This window comes from Mesoplodon mirus (assembly GCF_964341445.2).
Source record: "Mesoplodon mirus genome assembly, chromosome: 3".
Lineage (NCBI taxonomy): Eukaryota > Metazoa > Chordata > Mammalia > Artiodactyla > Ziphiidae > Mesoplodon > Mesoplodon mirus.
The window spans coordinates 28,740,573-28,765,009 of record NC_138978.1 but is presented as its reverse complement, the minus strand read 5'-3'; the positions used below and the strand labels follow the sequence as shown (position 1 = coordinate 28,765,009).

Sequence of the window (24,437 nt, the reverse complement as noted above, 5' to 3'; positions counted from 1 at the left end):
AGATTGGAGTGGGGAGCAGAAAGATGTGCAGTCTTCACCAACAGACATTTATTGAACTCCTTATGGGTGCCAGGCACCAAAGAGGAGCACACAGAGGTATTAGATAAGGCCCCCGCCCTCAAGGAGCTTCTTGATGACCAGGGGAAAGGAAAAGGGGGTGGGGAGAAGCTGGTGTCAATCACAGGCCTCTCTCCTCTCTTTGGTGGTCTCAGAAGTGGATGGGCCCAGAAAGGGACAACTTGGATGAGTGTCCAAGACATATATGCACAGGCCACACATGTACAAGACACATGTGCAGAGCCCACCCAACTACAGAACCCGTGTACAGGACACGAGAAGTGTATGTGTCGCACGTGGGCGGGATTCACATGCAGAGTCCATATGTGCATAGGCCACGTGGGTGTAACACAGGAACTGCATCTCCCCGAGCCGGGTTGGCTAGGTATGGGGAGGGCTCCAAGCCCCAGCCAGCTAGGCTCCTCAGGGCTGCGGCTGGTACTGGCCCTCTGTGGCTGTGAAGAAGTCCTCCAGCACGCTGCGCAGGTAGTCAAAGGTGGGCCGGTCCTCCGGGAGCTCCTTCCAGCACAGCAACATAAGTTGGTACAACTCATCTGGACAGTTGTCAGGTCGTACCATGCGGTAGCCTTGCTCCAGGTTCTGAATCACCTCAGGATTGGTCATCCCTAGAGGTTGATGGGAGAACTGACATCAAGGCTCCAGGCTTTGGAAGCCCACAGGCAGGGGTGATGGTCAAGATATTTGACAACTGGTATGGTGTGAGCACCAGTCCAAAGGGATCTTGGTCTTCATCAATGGTAAAGCTATACTCGCGGTACCTGCTAAATGTCAGTTGTGCCACTTGTAGTGTCTGCTGTGGCTTAAACACTCAGTAATGCACACATGTGGCTGTGAGACTTTGGGTGAGCCACGGCACCTCTCTGAGCCTCAGTTTCCTCATCTGGAAAATGGGATAACAGTAGCTCCTACCTCATTGAGGTGTTATCAGGATTGAAAGAGAAAGTGTAGATATAGCATTGACGATGCTGCCTGGAAGAGGAGATTCAGCAAAAAGAGTACCTGTAATGATGATTATTTGGTAGGGAAGGATGGAGTGGTCAGGGCCCAGGGCAGGATGGGAGCCCACAGCCAGGACAATGGGGAGGCTTCTCCAGCTTTTAGAACTGGCACATGAGATACTGCCAGGAATCCAGATGGACCCTGGACCCCAGCAAGGCAGACCCTGCATGGGGCAGAGAAGATTCACTGGGCCCCTCCATGATCCAGATGAAATCATCTTTGGGCCACTTCCCTCCCTTGGTGCTGATCCTGGCCCCCATAGTAGGCTCTTTGCATGTAGACCCCAAGAGGAGCTGCTCTGGAGAACTGCATGGTCACAGCAGAAATATAGCTCCCTGTTTCTAAATTACCTGTATGGCCTCTGGTTTCTCCTTCATTCTCCTGAGAAGAGACTGTGACAGGCAGTCCCCAGAGCCTAACCCCTAGAGGGTACTAGCAAAACAGAAGTTTTACTCCTACAAAGCTTCAGACTGGACCCTAGTCAATAGAGACCTCTCTTCCCCAGGCCTTTCCCCTGGGGGGCCTCTAGCTATGTGTCACTCAGATTTCAAAATCAGGACACTGAAGGACATAGGCCAGGGAACAAGGATACAAACCTATTGGCTACACTCAGCCTAAATACAGCCCACAGCCCACAGACCTACTTTGGCTTGGCCCCTTATAGTGTTTTTTTGTTGTTGTTATTGTGTGTGTGTATATATTATTATTATTATTATTTTTTTTTTTTTTTGGCATGCGGGATCTTAGTTCCCCGACCAGGGATCGAACCCATGCCCCCTGCATTGGGAGCATGGAATCTTAACTGCTGGACCACCAGGGATGTCCCCCCTTTTGGCATTTTTAAATAATCTGAATCATCACCAATATTTGGAAATGGAAAATCTTCCTAAAACTCCAAGTTTTGGCTTCTCTTGAAAAAACAAAGATCTGTTTTTTGGGCCCCCATGTCTTAATAGCAGCCATCTGCTAGAGCAGATGCAAGTTCACCCAGGTCCCCATTACTTCCAATAGTTTCCCTGACCCTGAAGCTGTGTGTCAGTTGCCATTTATCATCATGCTTTCACTGCCTTTATTCTTCTAAAAGAAAAATTCTCTAAGGGAGCAGTGTGAGCTCTTGGCAGGACAACGAGTGTGTTTCTAGTCCTAGCGCTGCCACTGGACTCTGTGATGGGGCAAGTCCAGGGCAGGGAAGGCCTGCATACCCTCACCTGATTCTAAGGTGTCTTTACCTTCCCAGGAGCAAAGTTCTGTGTACACTGATGGGGATGTGGGAAGCTTCTGCAAGTCCTGCCACTGTGCTCCATGACCTCCTTACCCTGTCTTTGTATTCTATTTCCTTTCCCCAGGGTTTCCGAGTAAGCTCCTTCCAAAAAAAATTTCATTCCTGTCTTGGCTGAATTCAGGGGTAAAGCACTGTCCAGGAGAGAGAGGGAGGAATGGGAGAGGGTGGGAATTAGCTGTTTACACGTCTCTCTCACTCTACATGGAAGGCTACAGAGGGACGGGAAGTCAGTGTTTAGTGAACACCTACTATGAGTCAAGCTCTTTCACAAATAATCTTGTTTCTCATATCATGAAACTGAGACTCAGAGAGGTAAAGTCACCTGCCCAAGTCACTTGCCCATAGTGATTAATAACTTGCCCATAGTGATTAATAATAAAACCTAACACTCCTGAGTGCTTCGTATGGGTCAGGTACTGTTCTAACCTCACGTTTTACAACTAGAGAAAAAAGGAATGATCTGATCAAAGCCAAGCAGAAAGCATCAGTGGCAGACCTAGTAATAAGAAGCAGGCCTCTTGCCTCGCAGGCCAGATCCTCTTCTACATATTAGGCTGCCAGTGTTAGAACTAAAGAAAAGAGCTGGGATTGTTGAGGGAAGAGAGATCCAGAGACAGAGATGGAAGCCAGGCCTGGGAGATGTGCACCTAATTGGGGATGTAGGAGTGCCACCCCTGAGATGATGGAGGAGAAGCAGCTAGAGAGTTTCAGATTCTTAGCCTGGAAAGAAGTAAGTAGAAAGACATGAATTTGCTGCCCTTCCCCATCACCATTTCAGCTCCTGCCCTTGACCCTGACCTGGGTAAGGGATGCGGCCATGAGTGACAATCTCCGTCAGCAGGATCCCGAAAGACCACACATCCGACTTGATGGTGAATGTCCCATAGTTAATGGCTTCTGGTGCTGTCCACTTAATGGGAAACTTGGCCCCTGGAGAGAGGAAGTGAGGTCACCTGGGTCTGCTTGGCCAGACCCTGCAGGTCCCAGACGTCCCTCATATCCCATACCTACCCTCCCTGGCTGTGTACTCATTGTCCTCAATGAGGCGTGCTAGGCCAAAGTCTGCGATCTTGCAGCTCAGGGTTTCAGACACCAGGATGTTGGCAGCCCTCAAGTCACGGTGGATATAATTCCGCTCTTCAATGAATGCCATGCCCTCTGCAATCTGCAGGTCAGGTACAGGTCAGCAGTCCTGGGCCTGACATCCTTATCCCACGGCCCTGTGCCCATGCCCAGCCCCTCACCAGTCTCCTTACTTGGGCTGCCATGTCCAAGAGTTTGTTGATGGTCAGCTTGATGCCTGCGGAGGTCTTGAGAAAATCCACCAGGCTCCCTGTGGGCAGAAGCAAGAGTTGCTGACCCAAGTTGCCCAAGGGGAAAGCCCCCAGACCCTTCTCCCCTAACTGGGAGTCTAGAAGCAGTGCCTGATGTGTGGAAAGGAAGAGTAAAAGCTGAAAAAGGAGGTGTGTGTATTCAGAGTGAGGATACCCGGGATGTGTGATGCCCTTTTCCCGGGGACTAGGGGGCTACTTGGAGGGGTCTGCAAGCTTCTTGTCACCAGTGGGGTGGAGCCCAAACTCTTCAGCCAATCATCCAAAGCCCTGCATGGTCCACATCTGTAGTTTCTTCTCTTCCCTCCACTCCTGCCTCTTTTACTCCACCCACCCTAGACAATGGCGAGATTTTCCACATAGACCCCTGGGTTCTCACCCCAAAGTCTCTTTGTCCCATGTCTCATGCTAAAAACTCTTTTTGTTCATGGCCCAGCTAGACTATTCCTCTAGAAAGCCTCTCTCGATCCTACCAAGCATAATAAATTACATCATCATCTACCTTCCCCATGGTATACTGGAACTTTCCTATGGCACAAACTCTGGTTTTCCTAGTGTGCATAACTGATAGCAGCAATCAATCAATGTTCCCAGCCCACAGTAAGCAGCAATAAATGTATGCTGAATGTAGTAAATAGAATATGGAAAGAGGTGTCCTGGAGGACTGAGAGACCTCAGAGGGTAGCAGAGGATAACTAGGAGAAGACCAGGGATGGGAGTGGCTGGAACAGAGCTAGTGACCGCTGGTCCTTCTCAAGAGACTAAAACCCTATGTGAAGATGACAACAACTTGAGTGTCTCCACTATGAGTGCTGAATTAGTCACTGAAGGCAAAGACCTCACCCAGAGGCAGCAAATATGTGGACATAGACTGCCATTCCTTCATTGTATCCATGGCAGATGTTGCTAATCAATCCCAGTACTCACTTCCAATGAACCTCAGAATCCTTCTCAACACAGAACTCCAAGCAACTACCAATTGAAGGTGGTCCGCTATTTGCCATTTCCAGAATCCATTAGCCAATTAACAGCTTTTTTCCCTTCCTGAAAGAGGGACAGATCTTATACTCCCAAAGAATCAGAGCCAGATAACAACAAACTTACTAAGCTGTTACTATATGGCAGGCCCTGTTCTAACTGCTCTATATGCATTAACTTTCATCCTCACAAAAACCCTATAAGAGGACTTCCCTGTGGTTAAGAATCCACCTGCCAATGCAGGGGACACGGGTTCGAGCCCTGGTCTGGGAAGATCCCACATGCCGCAGAGCAAATAAGCCCGTGTGCCACAGCTACTGAAGCTCCCGCGCCTAGAGCCCGTGCTCCGCAACAAGAGAAGCCACTGCAATGAGAAGCCCACGCGCCACAACGAAGAGTAGTCCTCGCTCGCCGCAACTAGAGAAAGCCTGCGAGCAGCAACAACGACCCAACACAGCCAAAAATAAATTAAAAAAAAAAAGACCCTGTAAGAAAGTTGCTATTGCATTATTATCCCCATTTTACAGATGAGGAAACCATGGCAGATGGAAGTGAAGTGACCAAGCCCAAGGCCACACAGTCCTGAAGCCAGGATTCTAACCCAGGCAGTCAGACTCTAGAGCCCTTAATGACTACTCTTATTTCTGGATAAGCCTGCTTAGATTTCTGCTGTTATTCTTGGGGGAACTGAGCGTCAGAGGTGGCACAGGGACTTGGCCCAAAGCTGGGCCTAGAAATTCCTATTTACCTTCCTGGGGCTCTCAATCTGTCCGACAGTGGACCAAGGGACGGGGAGGGGCTCACCCAGAACTGAAAAAGAGGGCTTTGGAGCACTCCCAAGGCTCAGGGGCAGAAGGGAAAGAGATGGGGCTAGGGACCTGCTCATCTCCTGAGATCAAGCATCCTTAGATCAAGGTGGGGTTTGAAGAAGGCAAACAGGACTGACTGCAGGTCAGAGAAGAAGGTCGGGGGGTGGTGGTGAATGCTCTTCCAGAGCCTGCCACCTCAAGCTGGGCTCCCAGACGGGGCTCGAACAACAACACACCCTCTTCTCCACACGCCCTATAGTCGCCCCTGGAAGTGAGTCTTCGGGGGCTCAGGAAAATTCCTCTAAAAAACCTCATTGCTGAGCCAGGCCTATCTCCTCCGCCCTCCAGCAGGGGCAGAGGAGATGGCAGTGCCCCCCAGCGGCCGCGCACGGCGGCGGCGCCCACCATTCTCCATGTATTCCGTGATGATATAGATGGGCTCCTGGGTGACCACCGCGTAGAGCCGCACCAGCCGCTGGTGTTGCAGCTGCTTCATGAGGTTGGCCTCGGCCAGGAAGGCATCGGGGGACATGCTGCCCTGCTTCAGGCTCTTCACTGCCACCTTCGTGTGCCCGTTGTAGTACCCTGGGGCAGGGAGGGGTGGGGGGAATCACTCGGAGCCCATGCCCCCAGAGCCAGGCAGCTGCCCCGAAACAGGGCACTGTCGTGGGACTCTCACGACCTTAGACCCCTCCCCTCCCCGCAGTCCTGGAGGGCCTCACTCACCCATCCACACCTCTCCGAACTGGCCAGCCCCCAGCCGCTCCACCAGCTTCAGCGTCTCCCTGGGGACCTCCCACTCATCCTCCCACCACGGCTTCTGGGGCTTCTGGGTCTGGCAGGGGCGGCTCAACCTCGTGCACAGCCCGTCCGAAGAATCTGTGAGGACAAGGGAGGAGGGTAAGGCTGTCAATAAGGCGGGACTGGGGGTTGGGGCCCACCCAGTCCCCACCTGGGGAAATGGACTGGCAGGGGAGGTGTGTGGAGCTGTCACCTGATCCCTGGGGCTCCAAGGTACCGCACCTCACCCACTGCGGGGGGAATGAAGGAGCATACTGAGAGATGGATGGAGGGTACCCCGAGAGGAACTGGGGGAGGCAGGCTGATAGGCCACAGGTGCTAACCCTAACCCTGCCGTGCTCACTCATGTAATGGCGGACCAGCTCATGCAAGCCAGGAAAAGTGATGCGGGGGGAGATGTAGAAGCCGCCTTTGTCCAGGTTACGGATCTTGTAATGTTTCACCACTTCTCCCTGGGTCTGGTCGAAGTCCCGGACGGACAGTGAAAACGATCCTGAAAAAAAGAAAGGATGAAAGAACGCAAAAGGGGGGGGCGGTGGCCTCCAGCGAATCGCACCTCCGCCGACGCGCCACCCCCCCATCCCACACCACCCTCGCGCCCCGACCTCTGCTCGCTGCCCCAGCCCGCGGCCCCGCCCCCCGCCCCCCCGGCCAGCCCAGCCGCTCACCCGTGGTGCTTTCACTCTCTCGGATCAGGAAGGAGCCGTGCGTGTTCCCGGGCGCCAGGAGCTGCCTCTCCGCGTCCTTGCGGGTCAGGGTCTTGAAGAACCAGCTGAGCAAGGCAGAAGCGAGGGCTTCTTTCGTCTGTTGGTCCGTTCTTCCTCCATCACCCTCCAGCATTCACACCACCCCTAGCATTTCTCCTTTGCTCCGAGGTCCCTGGATCTACGCCCAGCCATCCCCCACGACGAGTCCCCACTCACGGTTCGGGCTCCAGGCTGTTCGCTCTGGCCACAAAGTTGAAGGGGATGTAACCTTCCTGGCCCGTGGTCACGGACTGCGCCTTCCACCACTCGCCGTTCCTGCGCGACAGCGGCGGTTAGCACGGTCTGCTCAGCCTTGGACTTGGCCGGAAACCCCCCTCAGAGCCCCCAGTTAGGCCATGCCACCCCACCCTTCAGCTCAGCACTCCGGAGCCTCCCATTCTGTCTTAAGGGCACCCACTGCAAGCCAGATCAGGGGCCGCAGCGGGGCTGCGGTACCGGAGATCCCCGCTCCCTCACACTCTACCGCAGGGCAAGGATGGATGGGGTGAAGGGGACACTCACTGCTCCAGGATACGTAGCTGTTCACCCTTCTCGAAGCCCAGGTCTCCATCATGGGAAGGCTCATAGCTGTGCAGGGCGATAACCAGGTTGTCTGTAAAGACAGGGGGAGTCAGGGAGAACCTGCCTGGAATAGGCTGGGAGAGCGACTTCAGGAGTTACATAGTAGCCGACAAGACTGAGGGGGAAGGAGGAAGGACAGGTGGTGAGTAGGTGAGGAGATGGAGGCTGACAGCCAAGGGTCCACAGGACTTCTCTTCCAGGCCTTGCTGGCTGAAGTCACCTTGCAGTGGAGAAGCTGGGGGGTTGGAGCCCTCGTAGGTGACCAGTGGATCCCGCACTTCAGAGCCATTCCAGAAGGACAGCTGTGGGGTGGGGGATGAGTGGAGTCAGAGAGCTGGAGGCTGGGTCAGACCCTGGTCTGCCTCCCCACTGCCCTGCTCTCCTTCGTTTCAGCTTGGCTGGGTCTTATCACTGAATTTGCCAAACACTTGCTCCGTGACCTTGTGAGAACCCCTTTCCCTCTCCGGGGTTCTTTTCCTTTCTGTTGCAGGGGAGAGGGCTCACTGTTATCTCGAGGACCTATAGTGGTGGTCTGTTTCTCTCTTCCGGGTCGTACACCCACCCGACTCCCGCACCAAGCCCCCTGTCTTGCCTCTTACCATGGCCTTGCCATCCGGTGGGACTATGGGGTAATGGCAGTTCTCACACACATCGATGCTTTCCATCCAGTCATCTTCAGGGTTTGAGCTGCAGCTACAGCCCATGGTCCCTGGGGGAATGGAGAGGGGGCTGAAAGGGCTCCCCCAAGATCTACCCCTGCAACATCAGACATGCTAAGGCCTAGCCCTGGGAACTTCCAGAAGGACCCGAGATTGTCAGCCCCCCAGCCCCCATTCATCAGCCACAGAAAAGCTGAAATGGGGTCCTAGCTCCCAGTAAAGTCACACATGCCCTCCTGCTGAGGCCTAGGCCCCGCCCTCCCACCTGGGCTGGGCAAACCGCCACAGGCACCTTTGTTAGTCTAGTTGCCCACTTCCTGCCTCTCCCCCCTCCCGCTCTCTCTGCCCATCCCCCAAGTCGGGGGACTACCTACTAGAGATCACATACACTTCCCCAAGCCCTAGGGAAGACCTAAGTTTTGATCCTCCCCTACCAGAGGGGTGTGTGCGCCCCACCTCCTAATTACAATGCTCCTTTCCAGACAGGGAAGCTGAATGTGAGACCCTTTCTCCTGAATGTCAGCCATCAGGTCTCTGCTCCCCCAACTCCCCCGCCCACAAAGTCTCCTTCAGAGGCTTCTTTCTGCTTCTCCCCAGCAGAAAACACTTCAGCAGCCCTCTAGGCCATACCTTTTACTTGTTTGCTTGCTTTAGCAGTGGAAACTTTTTGTCAGATGAAATCAAGCCGAACCTCATAGATAAAGCAGGTAAAAGTGGAGCTGTTCGGCCTGAAGCAGAGTGTGGCGGGACCTCACTCTGAAGCTCCTGGGAATCCTGCAGCACCTCCTCCCCCAGGGCTGCTCCTCAGGACTGCTTGGAAACAGCAGTCCTCAGGTAAAGTTTAACTGAATTTACTGTGCATTCAAGAACATTTAATATCAGAATCAAATCCACCTCCTCAGTCTATTCTGCTACACACACACACACACACACACACACACACACACATTCACACAGCCTGTGTTCTGAGCTAGTCTTCCCAAAAACCTCGCGCTCTTTTCTTACAACGTGCCTTTGTTTATGTGGTTCGTCTGCCTTGGAATGCTTTTGCCCATCAGTTGAACTCTAACTCAACCTTCAAGCCTCAACTCAGATATCACCTTCTCTGTGAAGCCTTCCCAATGCCCAATGCTCTTTGCTCCTACAGCATTCCACTTAGACCACAATCATCAACTTAGGCACTGAGTGCCATGATTACTCTAATTTATGTGTCAGTCCCCCTGCCCCTTCTACCCCCTTGATGAGATGGGGGATTTATCAAGAGCAGAAGCTGTGTTTTATTTGCCTGAATGTCCCAGCACCCGGAACTATTCTTGTTAATAAGTGTTGACTGGTATGTGGAGGGTTGATGCACAGATTCTCCCATCTACAGAGGTCTTAGAAACCAAGTCTAACCTCTGATTTTAGATGAGCAAACAGAGGACCAGAAAGGCCTGCTTAAACTCACACAACTGTTTGGGGCAGAATAAAACTAGAGCTGCTAATACATGCTGGGATCAAGTAGAAGTGGGGACCAGTGGTGGTTTTTTTGGTTAGAAAGACTTAAGGTCCGGGGCTTGCCTGGTGGCTCAGTGGTTAAGAATCCACCTGCCAATGCAGGGGACACGGGTTTGAGCCCTGGTCCATGAAGATCCCACATGCCGCGGAGCAACTAAGCCCCGTGTGCCACAACTACTGAAGCCCGCGTGCCTAGAGCCTGTGCTCCGCAACAAGAGAAGCCACCACCATGAGAAGCCTGTGCACCACAACGAAGGGTAGCCCCCGCTCGCCACAACTAAAGAAAGCCCGCACGCAGCAACGAGGACCCAACGCAGCCAAAAATAAATAAATTAATTTAAAAAAAAAAGACTTAAGGACCTATGTCAATTATATCTTAATTAAAGAAAGAAAAAAAGATTCAAGGATAGGCCCTGGAGTTATGTTCAAATTCTCGTTCTGATAACTTACTGTGTCTCTTTGCTGAAATCATTCTTCCCCAGCCTCACTTTGCCTTTTCTGTCAACTGGGGATCGTCATCCCTTTCTCATAAGCTTAGATGAATGTTGGCTTGATTTAGAGCTGAGAAAGACTTATACCAGTGCCCGTTCTGCCCTACCAACCCCTGTTTTGGATGGTGGGAGAATGGGACTGGTAAATAATCCTCTTGGCTTTAAGCTCATGTTTCTTTTTCTTTTTTTTTTTTTGCGGTACGCGGGCCTCTCACTGTTGTGGCCTCTCCCGTTGCGGAGCACAGGCTCCGGACGCGCAGGCTCAGCGGCCATGGCTCACAGGCCCAGCCGCTCCGCGGCATGTGAGATCTTCCCAGACCGGGGCACGAACCCCGTGCCCCCTGCATCGGCAGGCGGACTCTCAACCACTGCGCCACCAGGGAAGCCCTCTTTTTTTTTTAATTTAATTTTTATTTTATATTGGAGTATAGTTGATAAGCTTATGTTTTTTAAACTGAGATACTTATAACCTTTCATGGGTACCGGAAGTCACGGGTGTGTACCTCCCAAAGCATGAGTGTTAAACACATAGTTAAACCTTATTCACGTAGTTAAACAGACATAGATCTATTACAAATAGAGGAAAATACAAAATGTACATGGAATTTTAAGCCAAATCAAGAGACTTTCAAGGAAAAGTGTACACGCATATACTCTTCCCCCTACTTTAGGAGTCCTGGGGAGACATTTGAGAAATGTTGCTCGGCTCTGTGGCTGCAAATGGCTTTTTTATTTTTTTTTTTGATTGCTAATTGTATTATGGCTAAGAACTGATCAGCAGCAAAAGCCTCCAGAAAAGAACTGATAACAACCTGGAACCAGCCTAAGATGAGCCGAGCTGTCTAGTAAGGTCCTGAGCAACCCATTGTTTGTGATATTCAAATAGGCCTTGGAAAACCACAGGTTGGTTATATTACACAGAGAACACCAACATCAGATGAGGTGTCAACTTAGATCAGTAAGGTCCCTTCCAGGCTTGACATTCTCAGAGGCTTTGAAAAAGGGTAAGAGAAAGATGAGAAGAGTTTGAGGTTGAGAAAATGGGATGAACTGGGGTGCAGCAGTGAGGGGAGGCTGGTAGACAGGGTAGAAGGAACCTTCTGAAGGCTGAAGCTCATAGGGCTGGAAACTGTACCTGTCCAGGCTGGGGTCACATGGGGAGGGAAAAGGAGCCACAAGGCCTTGGGCCAGGGTCCAGAAGAGCATGCAGGCAGGATGTATATCCTGGATAAATCTCGGCCTGCCATAAAGGACTGGGGCCAGATATAAAAGAAAGAAATATTGCCATTTGCAGAAACATGGATAGACCTAAGATTATCATACTGAGTGAAGTAAGCCAGACACAGAAGGACAAATATTATATGATATCACTTATATGTGGAATCTAAAAAATAATACAAATGAACTTATTTACAAAACAGAAACAGACTCACAGACATAGAAAACAAACTTATGGCTACCAAAGGGGAAGGGGGGGGAATAAATTAAGAGTATGGGATTAACAGATACACACCACTATATATAAAATAGATAAACAATAAGGATTTACTGTATAGCACAGGGAACTATGTTCAGTATCTTATAATAACCTATAATGGAAAAGAATCAGAAAAAAATGTATATATGCATAACTGAGTTACTTTGCTCTACACCTGAAACTAACAAAATATTGTAAATCAACTATACGTCAAATAAATAAATAAATAAAAAGACTGGGGCCAGGAGAGAGAAAAAGTTAAGCTGTGTTAAATTAAGCCAAAAGGTACTCAGTAACTCTGCCAGGTATCTGACCCCTAGTGTTTCCTCTCTGGCTTACTTAGTGCACCTGGAGCCCTCCAGCTGCAGGTAGCAGGCCCTGCCCTATACAAAAGTGTGAGTTTTGGAGTATAGGGCCTGGCAGCAATCAGAAGACCCCAAGACCTGGCAATGCCAGAGGTTATTTTGGTGAGTGGCTCTCAGCCACTGAGAGCTACATGCTCCTATGAGGCCCAAGGATAATGTTGAAGGTTATTTCAATATTTCAAAAATCTGAAGGGAAATGGTACTATGATTTGTTTCTCAGTATGACAAATTGCATTATCGTTTCTTTAATGCATACTTAAGTCTCTGATGAAAATTTGAACTAGAAAACAAGAAAATTAGTACCTAAGAGGTCATTCAGTCAGCAAAACCCTCAAAATCATGAGATCCATGGGGGAAGAGGGGAAAAGTACAACAGGGGAAGGGCAAAGGAGTCCTTGGAGGGAAGAGTTGAGAAGCACTCATGTAAGTCACCAGCCTCATTTTAAAGATGGAGAAGGTGGCAAATCAGAGAAGGTAAGTGATTTTCCCAATAGCACGTGAGGGCTCTTGGCAGAGGCAGGACTCCAATCAGCCCCCACCTCCTTTTTCAAGGTACTCTGCTCTATTCTTCCCTCCCTGGAGACTAAAGCGGGCAGGGAATCCTGAGGGGTCATGCAGACAATGGAGCAGGGAGGGAGGTCTGACAGAGTGGGGTCCACTCTCCATCAAGATGTGATCATTGTGCCGTTAACAAAGGCCTTTCTCTCTAAGGCAATTCTCCCTCTATCTGGAATGCATGTTTCTGAGTGGACATTTACCTGCTTGGTGAATACAAGTCAGCACATATTGAGGCATGTGAATCATTGAGCATCATGCTTATGTGTACATACCCGTGGGTATGTAGGAACCCCTGTGTGCAGATGGATGTGCAAAAAAATAGGGGCATGTATAGTTTGTGCGTGTCCCTATGTAATTGTGAGGTCATATATGCATGTATTTATTTGTACAAAATGTGGGTCCCATCCTAGTCTGATTCAACCAGGTTAATAAATGAGATCGAAGGGATGTGGGAACAGATGTATATGTATGACTGATTCACTTTGTTATAAAGCAGAAACTAATAAAAAAAATGAGATCAGCAAAAAGAAAATCAAAATTAAAGCTTATGGGCTTCCCTGGTGGTCCAGTGGTAAAGAATCCGCCTTCCAATGCAGGGGATGTGGGTTGGATCCCTGGTCTGGGAACTAAGATCCCACATTCCGCAGGGCAACTAAGCCCGTGGGCGCAACTACTATGCTCGTGCACCTCAAGTAGAGAGCCCGCGTGCTGCAAACTACAGAGCCCATGCGCTCTGGAACCTGCATGCCACAACTGGAGAGAGAAAACCCACACACCACAACTAGAGAGAAGCTCACGCACCACAACTGGAGAAGCCCGCACGCCGCAACAAAAGATCCCACATGCTGCAACTAAGACCCGACGCAGCCAAAAAGATAAAGAAAATAAATAAATTTTAAAAAATTAAAGCTTAATGTAAATTTCTCATAGAAAGAAAGGAAGGAAGAAAGAAAGAAGGAAAGAAAGAAAGAAAGAAAGAAAGAAAAGAAAGAGAGAAAGAAAGAAAGGTGGGAGGGAAGGAAGGAAGGAAGAAAGAAAAAGGAAACAGATCCAGAGAATCCCCAGGACTCTCAGAACCAGTAACAAAGGCAGATTCTGTGGTGAATGAAACAGGACATTCTCTTCTCCCAACTCAGGAATTCAAGGTCAACAGGAGGAATTTTGTAGATTCTAGACCTCCTCTGACTAGCGTCTGAAATGTTCTCGGTCAAACTCAAGATCTGTCCATGGTTCACAGAGCACTTTGTGCCAGTTATAAAGGGCCACCCCTCCCTGGGGTTTCAAACTTGGAGAGTGGAGTGAGGGCTAGATTTCAGGTACCATGCCTCTTGTCTCTTTGCACAGAGCCCAACACACAGAGTGGCCCTTCTTACTCTGTGTAGAATTGATCAAAAATCCCAGGCTGCGTGAAGCTCCTGGACTAGAGTTTCTGGTCCCAGGGTTGTTTAGGAATCATATCACAATGAGCTCTGATTCTTGCCAACTTGTTCACTTTTATCAACTCCATAGACATTGTCTCGCCTGGCTGGGCCTAGAACGTGTTTTGTCCCCTTAAAAAAAAATGTAACACTTTTCCTCCCCTAAACTGTAAACCGATTCATTTATTGAACATTCTGCCCAAAATGTGTGCCAGCTTCTTGCCTGGGTTTCTTGGGCTAACGCTTTATGTCAAGGGCAGGCAGGCTCTTCTACTGCAGACCACTGTTGCACTCTGGGCCATCCTGTGGCAAAATCCGTCAGGAATAATTTAAAACATTTTCTTGGCCTTTTTCTTTGGCCAAGATTTGGTTATTGGCAAAGTTGCATATGTTCAATGAATAGCCTTAGCTGTGGATGCCTGCACAGAACCCTCACCATGGTACTCGAGAATCAGGGTTGACAGGCATGGTAAATAATTTCTAGTGGGTAAAACAAGGATGTCTCCTGAATTCCCTCCTTTTTCATGTGTTCCTCTTTGATATAATACCACTTTGGAATAAACTCTGTGAATTCACAGAGTTCACAAAAAAGAGAATAAAAAAAGATAAGCCTTCTCTTATGCAAACAAGATGGATTTATTCTCAAAAACTGGGAGTGGTTTAAACATAGAACTGATTCTGCTAGTTAGTTATTGCCATAAACAAGGGCTATAGAGCAATTATTCTAAAGCTGGTATTTTTGGTAGAGGCCCTCCAACTAGTAACTTGTAGGTACCTAGTAATTTCTTTTATTGAGCCCCCTTCCTCATGTACCTCTGTCTGTATTTTGCATCAAGGGGGTAAACAGGACGAAGCCTTACTTACAGTTTGGCGATCCACACCACTTTATTTAAGTTTCTAGAAGTCTGCAGGTCAGGGAGGCTCAGCTCATCATATCCATATCATAGTGAGCCAAGTTCATTCCCAAGGCCTCCCAGTCACTCACTGACAGAGGGCCTTTGGGCAGGTTACTACACCTCTCTGAACCTCCCTCAGTTCCTTTAGCTTCAAAATGGGAATAAAAAAGGGACCTGCGTCTAGGGCTGTTGTGAACATAATACGTGATATGTAGATGATCTCATATAATAAAGTACTTAACATGGTGCTTGGTACATAGTAAGGACTAAGTAAATGAAAATAGTTATTTGAGGCCTGCATGGGTATTTCATTACCCCAGCCTTAAATACATTCATTTTCCTTTCTGACTTTTGGCACTTCCACAAACCACTTTTTCATCTTTAATATATTTACCTCAAATGGAAACTTCACTACCATAAATGGAAAACCAGAACACAACATTGTAAATCAACTATACTTCAATTAAAAAAAAAAAAAAAGGAAAACCAGTATCACCAGCCATAAATAGTAATCTGTATATTTTAAAATAAACACGTACTAGAATACCTAAATTCACATTTGTAAATATTCATTCGGTACCCCCCTAAAATCACTCACCCGCATCAATGATGCACAGGCCATATCTGGGGAAATGTCACACTGTGAGACAGAACTCTGGGCTTAGGCCTCTGTTGGTAAGTTAGAGGAGACATAACTTTCTTCCTACTTGGCCAGCCTATTGACAAAAATTTAATGGGTATGTCTTATGTGCCAGGCTCTGATCTAGAGCTGGGGACACAGAGGCGAGCAGTCAGAGAGGCTCCCATCCACTTGGCCCTGCCTGCTGTGTTAGAGGTGGGTGCCCCTCTGGCGGGTCACTCTATTTTCACAGAAGGCAGTAAGGCCTGTCTTCAGCTCACTGATCGGTAACCTCTGTGACCCTGACAAACTGACAACACAAAACAACAGTATTTGCCAGGAAGTAGCATCTCAAAATCACCACCATTACCCATTAACCAAGTTAACGACATTTAGCTAAAACCGCTGAAAAGATGAGGTAGATCTCCATGTGTTGACATGGAAAGACGTCCCAGATATAACACGGCAAGCAAGTTACAGAACAGAATGTAGAGTTTAAGTCTATTTGCATTTAAATATGGAGATATAGGGGATTCTTTTAAGCCAGGCTCTGTGCTAAGCCTTCATTTGCATGACTTCATGTAATTCTCATAATAATCCTATGAAGTAAGTGCTATTATTATCCCCATTTTACAGATGCAAAAATTGAGGCCCAAATGGGGTAAAGCTATTTGTCTGAGGCCTCATAACAAACAAATAAGTGGTGGAGAGGCGAGCTGAACCTCGGTCTACCTGCCTCCAGAGATTAGGCTCTTAACCAGTATGCTTTCCAGTGGACACACATAGGAAACTCTGGAAGGACGTGCACCAAATTGTCCACAATGAGCATAGCCCAGGAGTGAGACTGGAGGGAGCTGTATTTCTTATATGTCTTTGTATGTCTCTGTACTGTTTAAAATTTTAAAAACAGCCATGTGCTAATTTTGTAGTTGAAAAACAAAAAACAACAAATCCCCCACGAACGCAAAAACTCTGCTAAGAGACACAAGCATTTGAGGAGAATCAACTGTACAGCTTGCCCTTCCACTCCTCTCCTTGTCTCAAGAGGTGTAGGCATGGAATAGGGGATACAGGAAAAAAGGTTCTGTGACCACAGAAGTCTGAAAAACACTGGGTTAGACAAAATCAAACAGCCACCTTCTCTGGGGAGACTTTCAGAGCTTCAACAAGCTAATGCTGATGGTGAAGTTAATGTGGGACATTTTGTAGCTTAGACCATGCTGATTTGGCCCCAGACCGTTTTCTTTCCAGGTGCCTCATGGGACTAGCGTTCTTTAGAGCAAGCATTGGAAATGCAGCTCCAGGTGCTTTCAAACCAATACCTGGATGGTATCTTTGTCCCACCTGCCCCCATCCCACCCACATACTCAGCTCCCCTCAGCATCGCTTTCACTACGTTGAGCTTGGCCTTGAAGCCATCAGCTTGTGGGTGTGTGGATGGATTTGTAAGATCCAGCGTGTGATGTATCTGCGGTCCTTGCCTCTGCCTCTGAACATACATGCACACATACATTTTCCAATGATGATATGAATGGTGTTTTGGCTAGGGAGGGAGGGTTCATGTGTGTGTCTGTGTGAAGCTGTGTGTGGGACCCTCCTCTAAGACAGACCCTGTGGCCCAGTCTAGAGTTCTCACACTCACTAGTACACACAGGAAACAAGCTCATTTGCAAAGCCACACCACAAGTGTGAGGGAATGGGTGGCTCACTGGCCTGCCCAAGGTGCTGAGGAGGAGTAGTTCTGGTGCAGACATCCCCCCCACCCTTTGGTGCACAGTTTGCAGGAGAAGGGTGTGCCTAACCTCTGTTAAGCACCTACTGCATGCCAGGTACTACCCAGGGCACATCACCGCCATTATTTTCTCTTTGATTCCCCACAGGTACTCTGTAAAGAGGGATTTATTATTGCCTCTTCACCAATAAGTAAACTGGAGCTTGGAGAAATGAAGCCATTTGTTCAAGGAAATGGCAGAACTGGAACTGTGCCTGGGTCTACCTGGCTCTGAAATGCATGTCCCTCACGCTACACCAAACCCGCTGGCTCTCTTGTGTTGGGTCTTGCCCTGAGGCCTCTGCCCTCCTGGGACCCAAGAAACAACCCAGGGACAGTGACCTTGGCTTCATGTCCTAGGTACTCTGCAGAATGGGCCTTTATCCTTCTCAGAACTGCCTTGACTCTTCCAGGAAGCCTTCTGGATCACCTAAGGGAAGACTTCTCCCGTCCTCTGAACCCTCCGCCTATTCTCTTGCTCCATCACTTGGCCCTTTTTCCCTTAGAGAAGAATCTCTGTCCCTGAGCCCCGAGGGCGAGGGACCCTGAGTCATCTATCAGCACAGGTTGGGTGGGAGAGGGGACGGCTTATGCCGGTCCAGAGTCTGGATGAGGGTAGGGAGACCCAGCATGTTTTTCAGGCCCCACAAGAGGCTGCAGGCCTTGGAGCTGGGGACAAAAGAAAGGCTGGGACATGCTGACTCAGTGGAAACTGTGTTTCAAGAAAAACTCCAAAGGCGGAGAGGGAGGCAGGGGAAACCTGCAAAGTGTGGCTCAGGTGGGGATTTGCCCCATAAACAGCAGGCTGAGAGCTAGAAAGTGAGGGGGTGGGCAGGGAGCTGACTCTGCTTCCCTGGGCCGCCACCACCTTCCTGGGGTTTGAAGCAGGAATCAGCAGGACCCACTGGCCCTACACAGACAGCAGCAGTGGGAGGGGGGCTAGAGTGGGAGGGAGCAAAGGGAAGAGGGGAGGACTTCCTGCGGACACAATGGCAACTTTCCAGATGGAAGTCCACGCGGTCCTTGCCTGAGGCCAACTGCACCCCTGTCCGGGATAAGAATAGCCCTTCCTCTTCCCGTCTCCCATCATTCTCTCACCCCCCAACTTCCCAGATTCCGGTCAGATACTTCCACCCGGGAGGCCCCATGCCGGATGATAAATATCCCTTCACATCCCCATCCGTTCCCAAAGGAACACTCCTCCTTCTCTCAAAAAATGTTGGTCACTGAGGCTAAAATCACTTCTCACGTGTCCATCTGGATGCTCTGGGTGACTCCTCTCTCTCTCTCAGGAGAGTCTTGTCACTGGGGTCTGCCCCAGCAACCGGAAGTATTCTTGGGACCCCCTGACTCAAGCCTGCCCATCACCTTGCTCCATGGGGGGGGTGTCACACCCTAGGCCATCACCCTCTCTCAGGGCCATCACCCTCTCTGCCTCTGCCTTGCTGACGGACTGCAGGGAGGGAGTGCTTTGCCCCAGTCTGGGCCTCAGGAGGCTCATCCATCATGGGATGAGGGACTGGATTTCTGAAGGCCTTTTTAGTACCTGACAGTCCATGTGCCAGAACCCCAAGAAAAATGCTTCCAGTGAGGTGGGGCCTGATGGCGGGCAGTGTGACAGAGGCAAGAGGTAACAACTACGCAGGAAAGAGGCGATCCGGCTGTTCTGCCTGTCTTCCACCTGACCTCCAGCCAGGTTTATCTGTCCCCCAGTCTGAAGGACTGCTGCATACCTGGGGAGCCTGGCCCCAGGCCCAGCTGCAGCCCTCTGCTATCAGGCCCCCCACCGCAGCCCCTAGACCCCTGTTCCCAGTGCTCCTTACCTGCCCAGCCCAGGAGCCCTCTGGCCCCATTCACATGGTCTTCCTGGCCTAGCCTGGCTGCCCAGACACAGCTTCGGCTCCCCTCTCCGTCGTAGCCACTGCGTGTCTCCCCGCGCCCACGTCCCACCCTGACTTCCTGCCACCTCCTGAGGGCCCCAGCAGCCCAACCACAAGCCTCCAGCACCCCAAGCTTCCTGCTGCCATAGCCCCCTGCCTCTCAGCCCTCAGGGGTCCTATACGTCTCCAGTCCAGGCCCTACTCACCCTGAAGGTGGCACTTGGAGGTGAGGGAGGATATCTGATAGAACTCCCCCCCGCCCTCCCAGGGTGCACCTGGACAAGAGGTTCAAGGGCAGCCTTGAAACCCCACTGAGCGGGAGGCAAACAGGCGCCCACTCAGCTTTCCGTGGAGGACAAGTAGCACTGCTGTTACAGTCTGAGAGCTGGGTGACCCTCTCATTACAGTCGGAGGGCAAGACTAACATCACTTCAGGGTCAGAGGAGAGGACAGCATCCCCGTAACATCACGGGAGAGCAGACACCTGTGTTCCAGTCAGATCGATACCAGGCGCACACAGCTGCTAGACACAGCAGCGGAACAGCAGCCATGCCATCTCAGGGCACAGGACAATAGTTTATTATACGCAGAGGGTAGGCTAACACCCCTCTTACGGACAGAACACTGGACAACAGGCTGTTTAAGAAAGCGGGCAGGACAACCTCTTGTCTTTAAAGGGGGCAGAGTGACAGCCTCTGTCCTGGGCAGAGGGCAGGACAACCCCCCCTAATTATAGTTGGAGAGTAGGGCAACCCTTCTAACCAGGTAGAGGCGAGACCACAGCTCCTGTCAGAGGCACAGGGCCTGACACCTCCTCCTGCAACAGGTGGGAGACAGAACAGACACTCCTGCCCAGGCACCCAGGTGCAGGCAGCAGACTGGCCGCGCCTTCTGTTATAGGCAGGAGGCGGGGACCTTGTCACAGCTGCAAGCAGGCCGAAAATCTCCCTTTCCTCAGGGGCCAGGCTGAGGGTGACACCCGTCAGAGGCTGAGGGCCAGGTCACCAGCGTTATGAGGAACTCTAGGTGGCCTCTCTCAGGCCAGCCCACCCGGCGGAAAGCATAAATATGTTGCCACCGCCTAAGCCTGCCTGGGGGAGCGGGCTGGGGGAGGGGAGCCCACAGAGCATTGTTGGGGTTTGCGAGGCTGTGTGCACCTCAGCTGCGGAGGGAAGGGGGAGACAGGAAATGGGTGGGGGGAAGAGGAAGCCTGAGCTGGAAAGTCAGACAAAGAGGGTAACGCAGAAACAAAAGCCGAGAAATACAAAAGACAAAAAAACAAAAACCTACCGAATGACACAGAGCCCAGAGTCCCAGCTGTGGGCCCCAGCTCCCCTTGCTGTGAACCTGAGCACTTCACAGTCCATCTCTGGGCCTCAGCGCAACAGCAAGAACACCACTGGGGCTAGTAATAATACATAATAATGCACATTTATTGAGGGCTTACAGTGCATTATCCCACTTCGGATGTATCCAACTACTTGTAGAGTGAGAAGAAGCATTTCCATTTTAAAGACAAAGAAACAGATGCAGGGGTTAAGGGACCTCCTCAGAGTCTCATATCAATAGAAATCAGCGGTGGAGCTGCCTTTGAACACAGGTCTACCAGATCCTGCGTTCTTCAGCTGCCCATTTACCTAAGTCACCTTCCATGGGGGTGATTTAGAATTTTAAGTTCTTTTCCAGTTCTGATCTTGATAAGATAGAGCAACAGGGGCTTCCCTGGTGGCGCAGTGGTTGAGAGTCCGCCTGCCAATGCAGGGGACGCGGGTTCGTGCCCCGGTCCGGGAGGATCCCACATGCCGCGGAGCGGCTGGGCCCGTGAGCCATGGCCAATGGGCCTGCGCGTCCGGAGCCTGTGCTCCGTAACGGGAGAGACCACAACAGTGAGAGGCCCGCGTACCACAAAAAAAAAAAAAAAAAAAAAAAAAAAAAAAAAGATAGAGCAACAGAAGTGGAGCTGTGGGGAAGATGGGGATCCATCTGTCCATCTCCACCCCCAAGGCCAGCCTTCTCTCCGGCAGTAGAATCCCTGGTCCCAGCAACAAGTGACATACAGCCACCTTGGGCCTGAATAAATGACTGCAGAGACCTTGATGGGAAGCAGAGATTTATTGAGGAGCCTGGGAGTCTGTGAACTCCTCCCCTTCCTCCACACCGTCCCCCCTCCCCCATCTGGGGCAGCAGGGGCAACAGGATGCAGGAGCTTTAAGCTCCCAGAGCTCTGAGCATCTCCTGGACTCTCCCCCCACCGCTCTCCAGGTGCTGGCTCCTCTGGGGCGCCCCTCCTTTCCTTCTTCCCAGGTGGGCTGGGGAATGGGTAGCAGGCGGCGAGGCAGGCACGCGGGTGCCCCTCAGCAGAGGGTGAAGCGCCGAGCGCTGATGTTCATGCGCGTGAGGCCCAGGTGCCGCAGTGGCGGTGCCAGGGCCAGGCCGGCTCCCGGCTCCAGCTCCAGCTCCAGCTCGGCCTCGTTCAGCAGCTCTTGGTGCAGGTGACAGACTTGGTCCACCTTCAGCCGGTGCAGCTGGGCCCGCAGCCGAAGCAGCTGCCCTGCCAGCTGCCGGTCCTGTGCCTGCATCTCCCGCTGCGGCCGAGAGGGGGCGTGAGCCTGCTGCACCTCCCATTTTTCCCTCCCGGTCAACATCCTGGGTCTCTGCCCTGGCTATGTTCTCCCCACACCCTCACACCCCAGCTCTATCCATCCCATCTCATAGATCTTGCTCTAAAACCAAGCTAAACAAATACAGGTACCTGGGGCCCAATCCTAGATCCACTAAATGGAATCTCCAATTTGGAGGCTGGACATTTTTATATTTGCACATATTGGATTGAACCACCTATTCAACACTGGCCTCCTGTACAGCGTGGTCAGTACCTCCTTTGTATCTTTGGGGTATAGCAATTCCCAGAGTATGGGAGGCCATATGCCTTCCCCAGCTATAACTGGTTGCCCCACAAGGGCAGACTCTGTCCCCTGAGCCACAGGACGACACGGTCAGTAAATTGGATGGACTCCTTCTTCAGCAAGGCTCCCTGAATAAAACACTGGACAATTCCATTCCTGGCTCCTCAGCCCTGGGACAAAGCCACAGGAGGGGGCATTTGCTAGAGGCAGGGTCATTCTCATCCCCTCCCCATACCCAGTGTCTTGGGCCCTAAGGACTGCCCTCAAGGCCCTCTGCAAGGCTGCCCTCCCCACCAGACTCACCAGCTCCCGTCGGAGCCACTCAAGGGCAGAGTCCATTGAGTCGAAGCCGCAAATGGTCCCAGGTCCCCTGGGCTCGGGTCTGGCTTGGGCCCTGCGCCAGGCCTGGCTCTGGACCTGGGCCGTCCACTCCAGATATGAGGGCCGCCGTGTCTGCAGCTGCAGCTTGGCTGTCAGCGCCTTTACAGAGTCCAGGCTCTCTTCTTCTTCATCCTCCTCATCTTCTTCACCCACTGCCCGGAATTTCAGTGGCTCCAGGGACATGGTTGGGGATGAGGGACAGGGCAAGTCTGCAGCTCTGGGATTAGGGAAAGGCTGGCAATATCACCCAGGAAGAGATGGCAGAAGCTGAGGATGAAAGAAATGTGCAGGGAGTGTGCGCTGGTGAATGTTCAAGGTGGGTCAGGGAGGCTTGAATGTGTCAGGGTGGGTAGGTAGATGGGTATGGGAGGCTGAGTGTGCAAGGGCTGGGATTTTCCTGCACTGCTAATCCGGGAGCCACGTGATGCCTGTCTGGGTGGGGGCAGGAGAAGCCCTGCTCCTCTGGCCCCTTGGATAAAATTTATTGTCTTTGCCCAGAAGGAGACACCCAGTTCCCAGAAAGGAAGTTGCTCCAGGATAAGAAAAGCATCATCCACACCAGAGTCTTGGCCCTCTTCCCAAGACCCAAGTTAAGGGATTGGGGAGGGGATAGGAGGCTGACAAGCTGCCCCCTGTCCTCACTCATGACACTGGCCCTTCAGCAAAGGAATAGGGTCCAGATCCCTGGCTCAGGAGTCAGGAGAACTGGGTTCTGGTGCTAGATCTGTGGGACCTTGGACAAGTCACTGACTCTCTGTTGGGACAGATCAATGATTTCAAGCTATATTCTAAGGAACTTTTGGTTCCCTTGGAAATCCCTCAAGGACTGTGCACAGAGTGAGGGCACAGCTGTGGATGGGCTCCTAGACCTTCCTCTCCCTGCCCCTCCTAGGGCTTCAACCACAACGCTTCCCTTTTTAAAACTTTGTATTGAAATATAACACACACAGAAAAATTTACATGTCGTAAATACTTGGCTTGCTGAATTCTCCCAAACTGAACACACTTATGTAAGTGGTACCTAGATCAAGCAAAGGAGTATTACTATCATCCAGGAAGCCTCTCTTGTGCTCCTGGCCTATCACAACTCTCCTAAGGGTAATGTAACCGAGCATAGGGCTCGCTCATGTGCCTGCAGGGCAAAAAGCCAAGCCCTGACAGGGTGTTTGCAGCAAAGTAAGGGTTTATTGCAGGGAGCCAAGCAGGGGAATAAGAGCCAAGCCTCAGCTCCACTCCAACTTGGTCTTTGAATGTTGGGGTTTTTTAAAAAAGGGGAAGAAAAAAAAATTTTTTAATAAATAAAAAATAAAGTAAAAAAATATAAAAGGGGAAGAACCGGACTTCCCTGGTGGTCCAGTGGTTAAGACTCCACGCTTCCACTGCAGCAGGCACAGGTTCAATCCCTAGTGGGGGAAGTTCTGCATGCCGCGTGGTGTGACCAAACCCCCCCCCCAAAAAAAACAGGGGAAGAACAAAGAGGCTGAGATTAGTCATCATCTTGTGACGTTTCTGTGACATTTTGTAATCGTTTCTGTGACATTTCTTTCTTTTTTTTTTTTTTTTTTTTTTGCAGTACACGGGCCTCTCACTGTTGTGGCCTTTCCCATTGCGGAGCACAGGTTCCGGACGCGCAGGGCCCAGCGGCCATGGCTCACGGGCCCAGCCGCTCCATGGCATGTGGGATCTTCCCGGACCGGGGCATGAACCCGTGTCCCCTGCATCGGCAGGTGGACTCTCAACCACTGTGCCATCAGGGAAGCCCCTGTGACATTTCTTAATCGTAGTTTCAGGAGTCAGAATGTCTCTGGTTTATGATTATCTGGCCAGGTGGTCCACAGCTAGGGGCTGATGAGCTGTTACCTACCTCATCTTGTCTTAGAGAAACAACTTGAATTTGTATGTTAATGATGATA

The 24,437-nt window shown here is 50.8% G+C and overlaps 2 protein-coding genes across 2 annotated transcripts; both read right to left on the bottom strand.

The window, feature by feature from the left end:
• Nucleotides 1-89: 89 nt before the first annotated feature.
• Nucleotides 90-19,262, bottom strand: LCK (LCK proto-oncogene, Src family tyrosine kinase). Its single transcript, XM_082614350.1, has 13 exons — nt 19,181-19,262; nt 8,206-8,315; nt 7,827-7,908; nt 7,547-7,637; nt 7,202-7,300; nt 6,947-7,050; nt 6,622-6,771; nt 6,204-6,356; nt 5,883-6,062; nt 3,616-3,692; nt 3,371-3,524; nt 3,158-3,289; nt 90-683 (listed from the first exon to the last, which is right to left on the bottom strand). Exons 2-13 carry the CDS (start codon nt 8,308-8,310, stop codon nt 481-483), a joined length of 1,530 nt encoding a protein of 509 aa, XP_082470476.1. The 5' UTR covers nt 8,311-8,315; nt 19,181-19,262; the 3' UTR covers nt 90-480.
• Nucleotides 19,263-21,369: 2,107 nt separating this feature from the next.
• FAM167B (family with sequence similarity 167 member B) lies at nt 21,370-22,878 on the bottom strand. The gene is made up of 2 exons (XM_082615065.1): nt 22,447-22,878; nt 21,370-21,822 (listed from the first exon to the last, which is right to left on the bottom strand). Exons 1-2 carry the CDS (start codon nt 22,705-22,707, stop codon nt 21,592-21,594), a joined length of 492 nt encoding a protein of 163 aa, XP_082471191.1. The 5' UTR covers nt 22,708-22,878; the 3' UTR covers nt 21,370-21,591.
• Nucleotides 22,879-24,437: the final 1,559 nt, after the last annotated feature.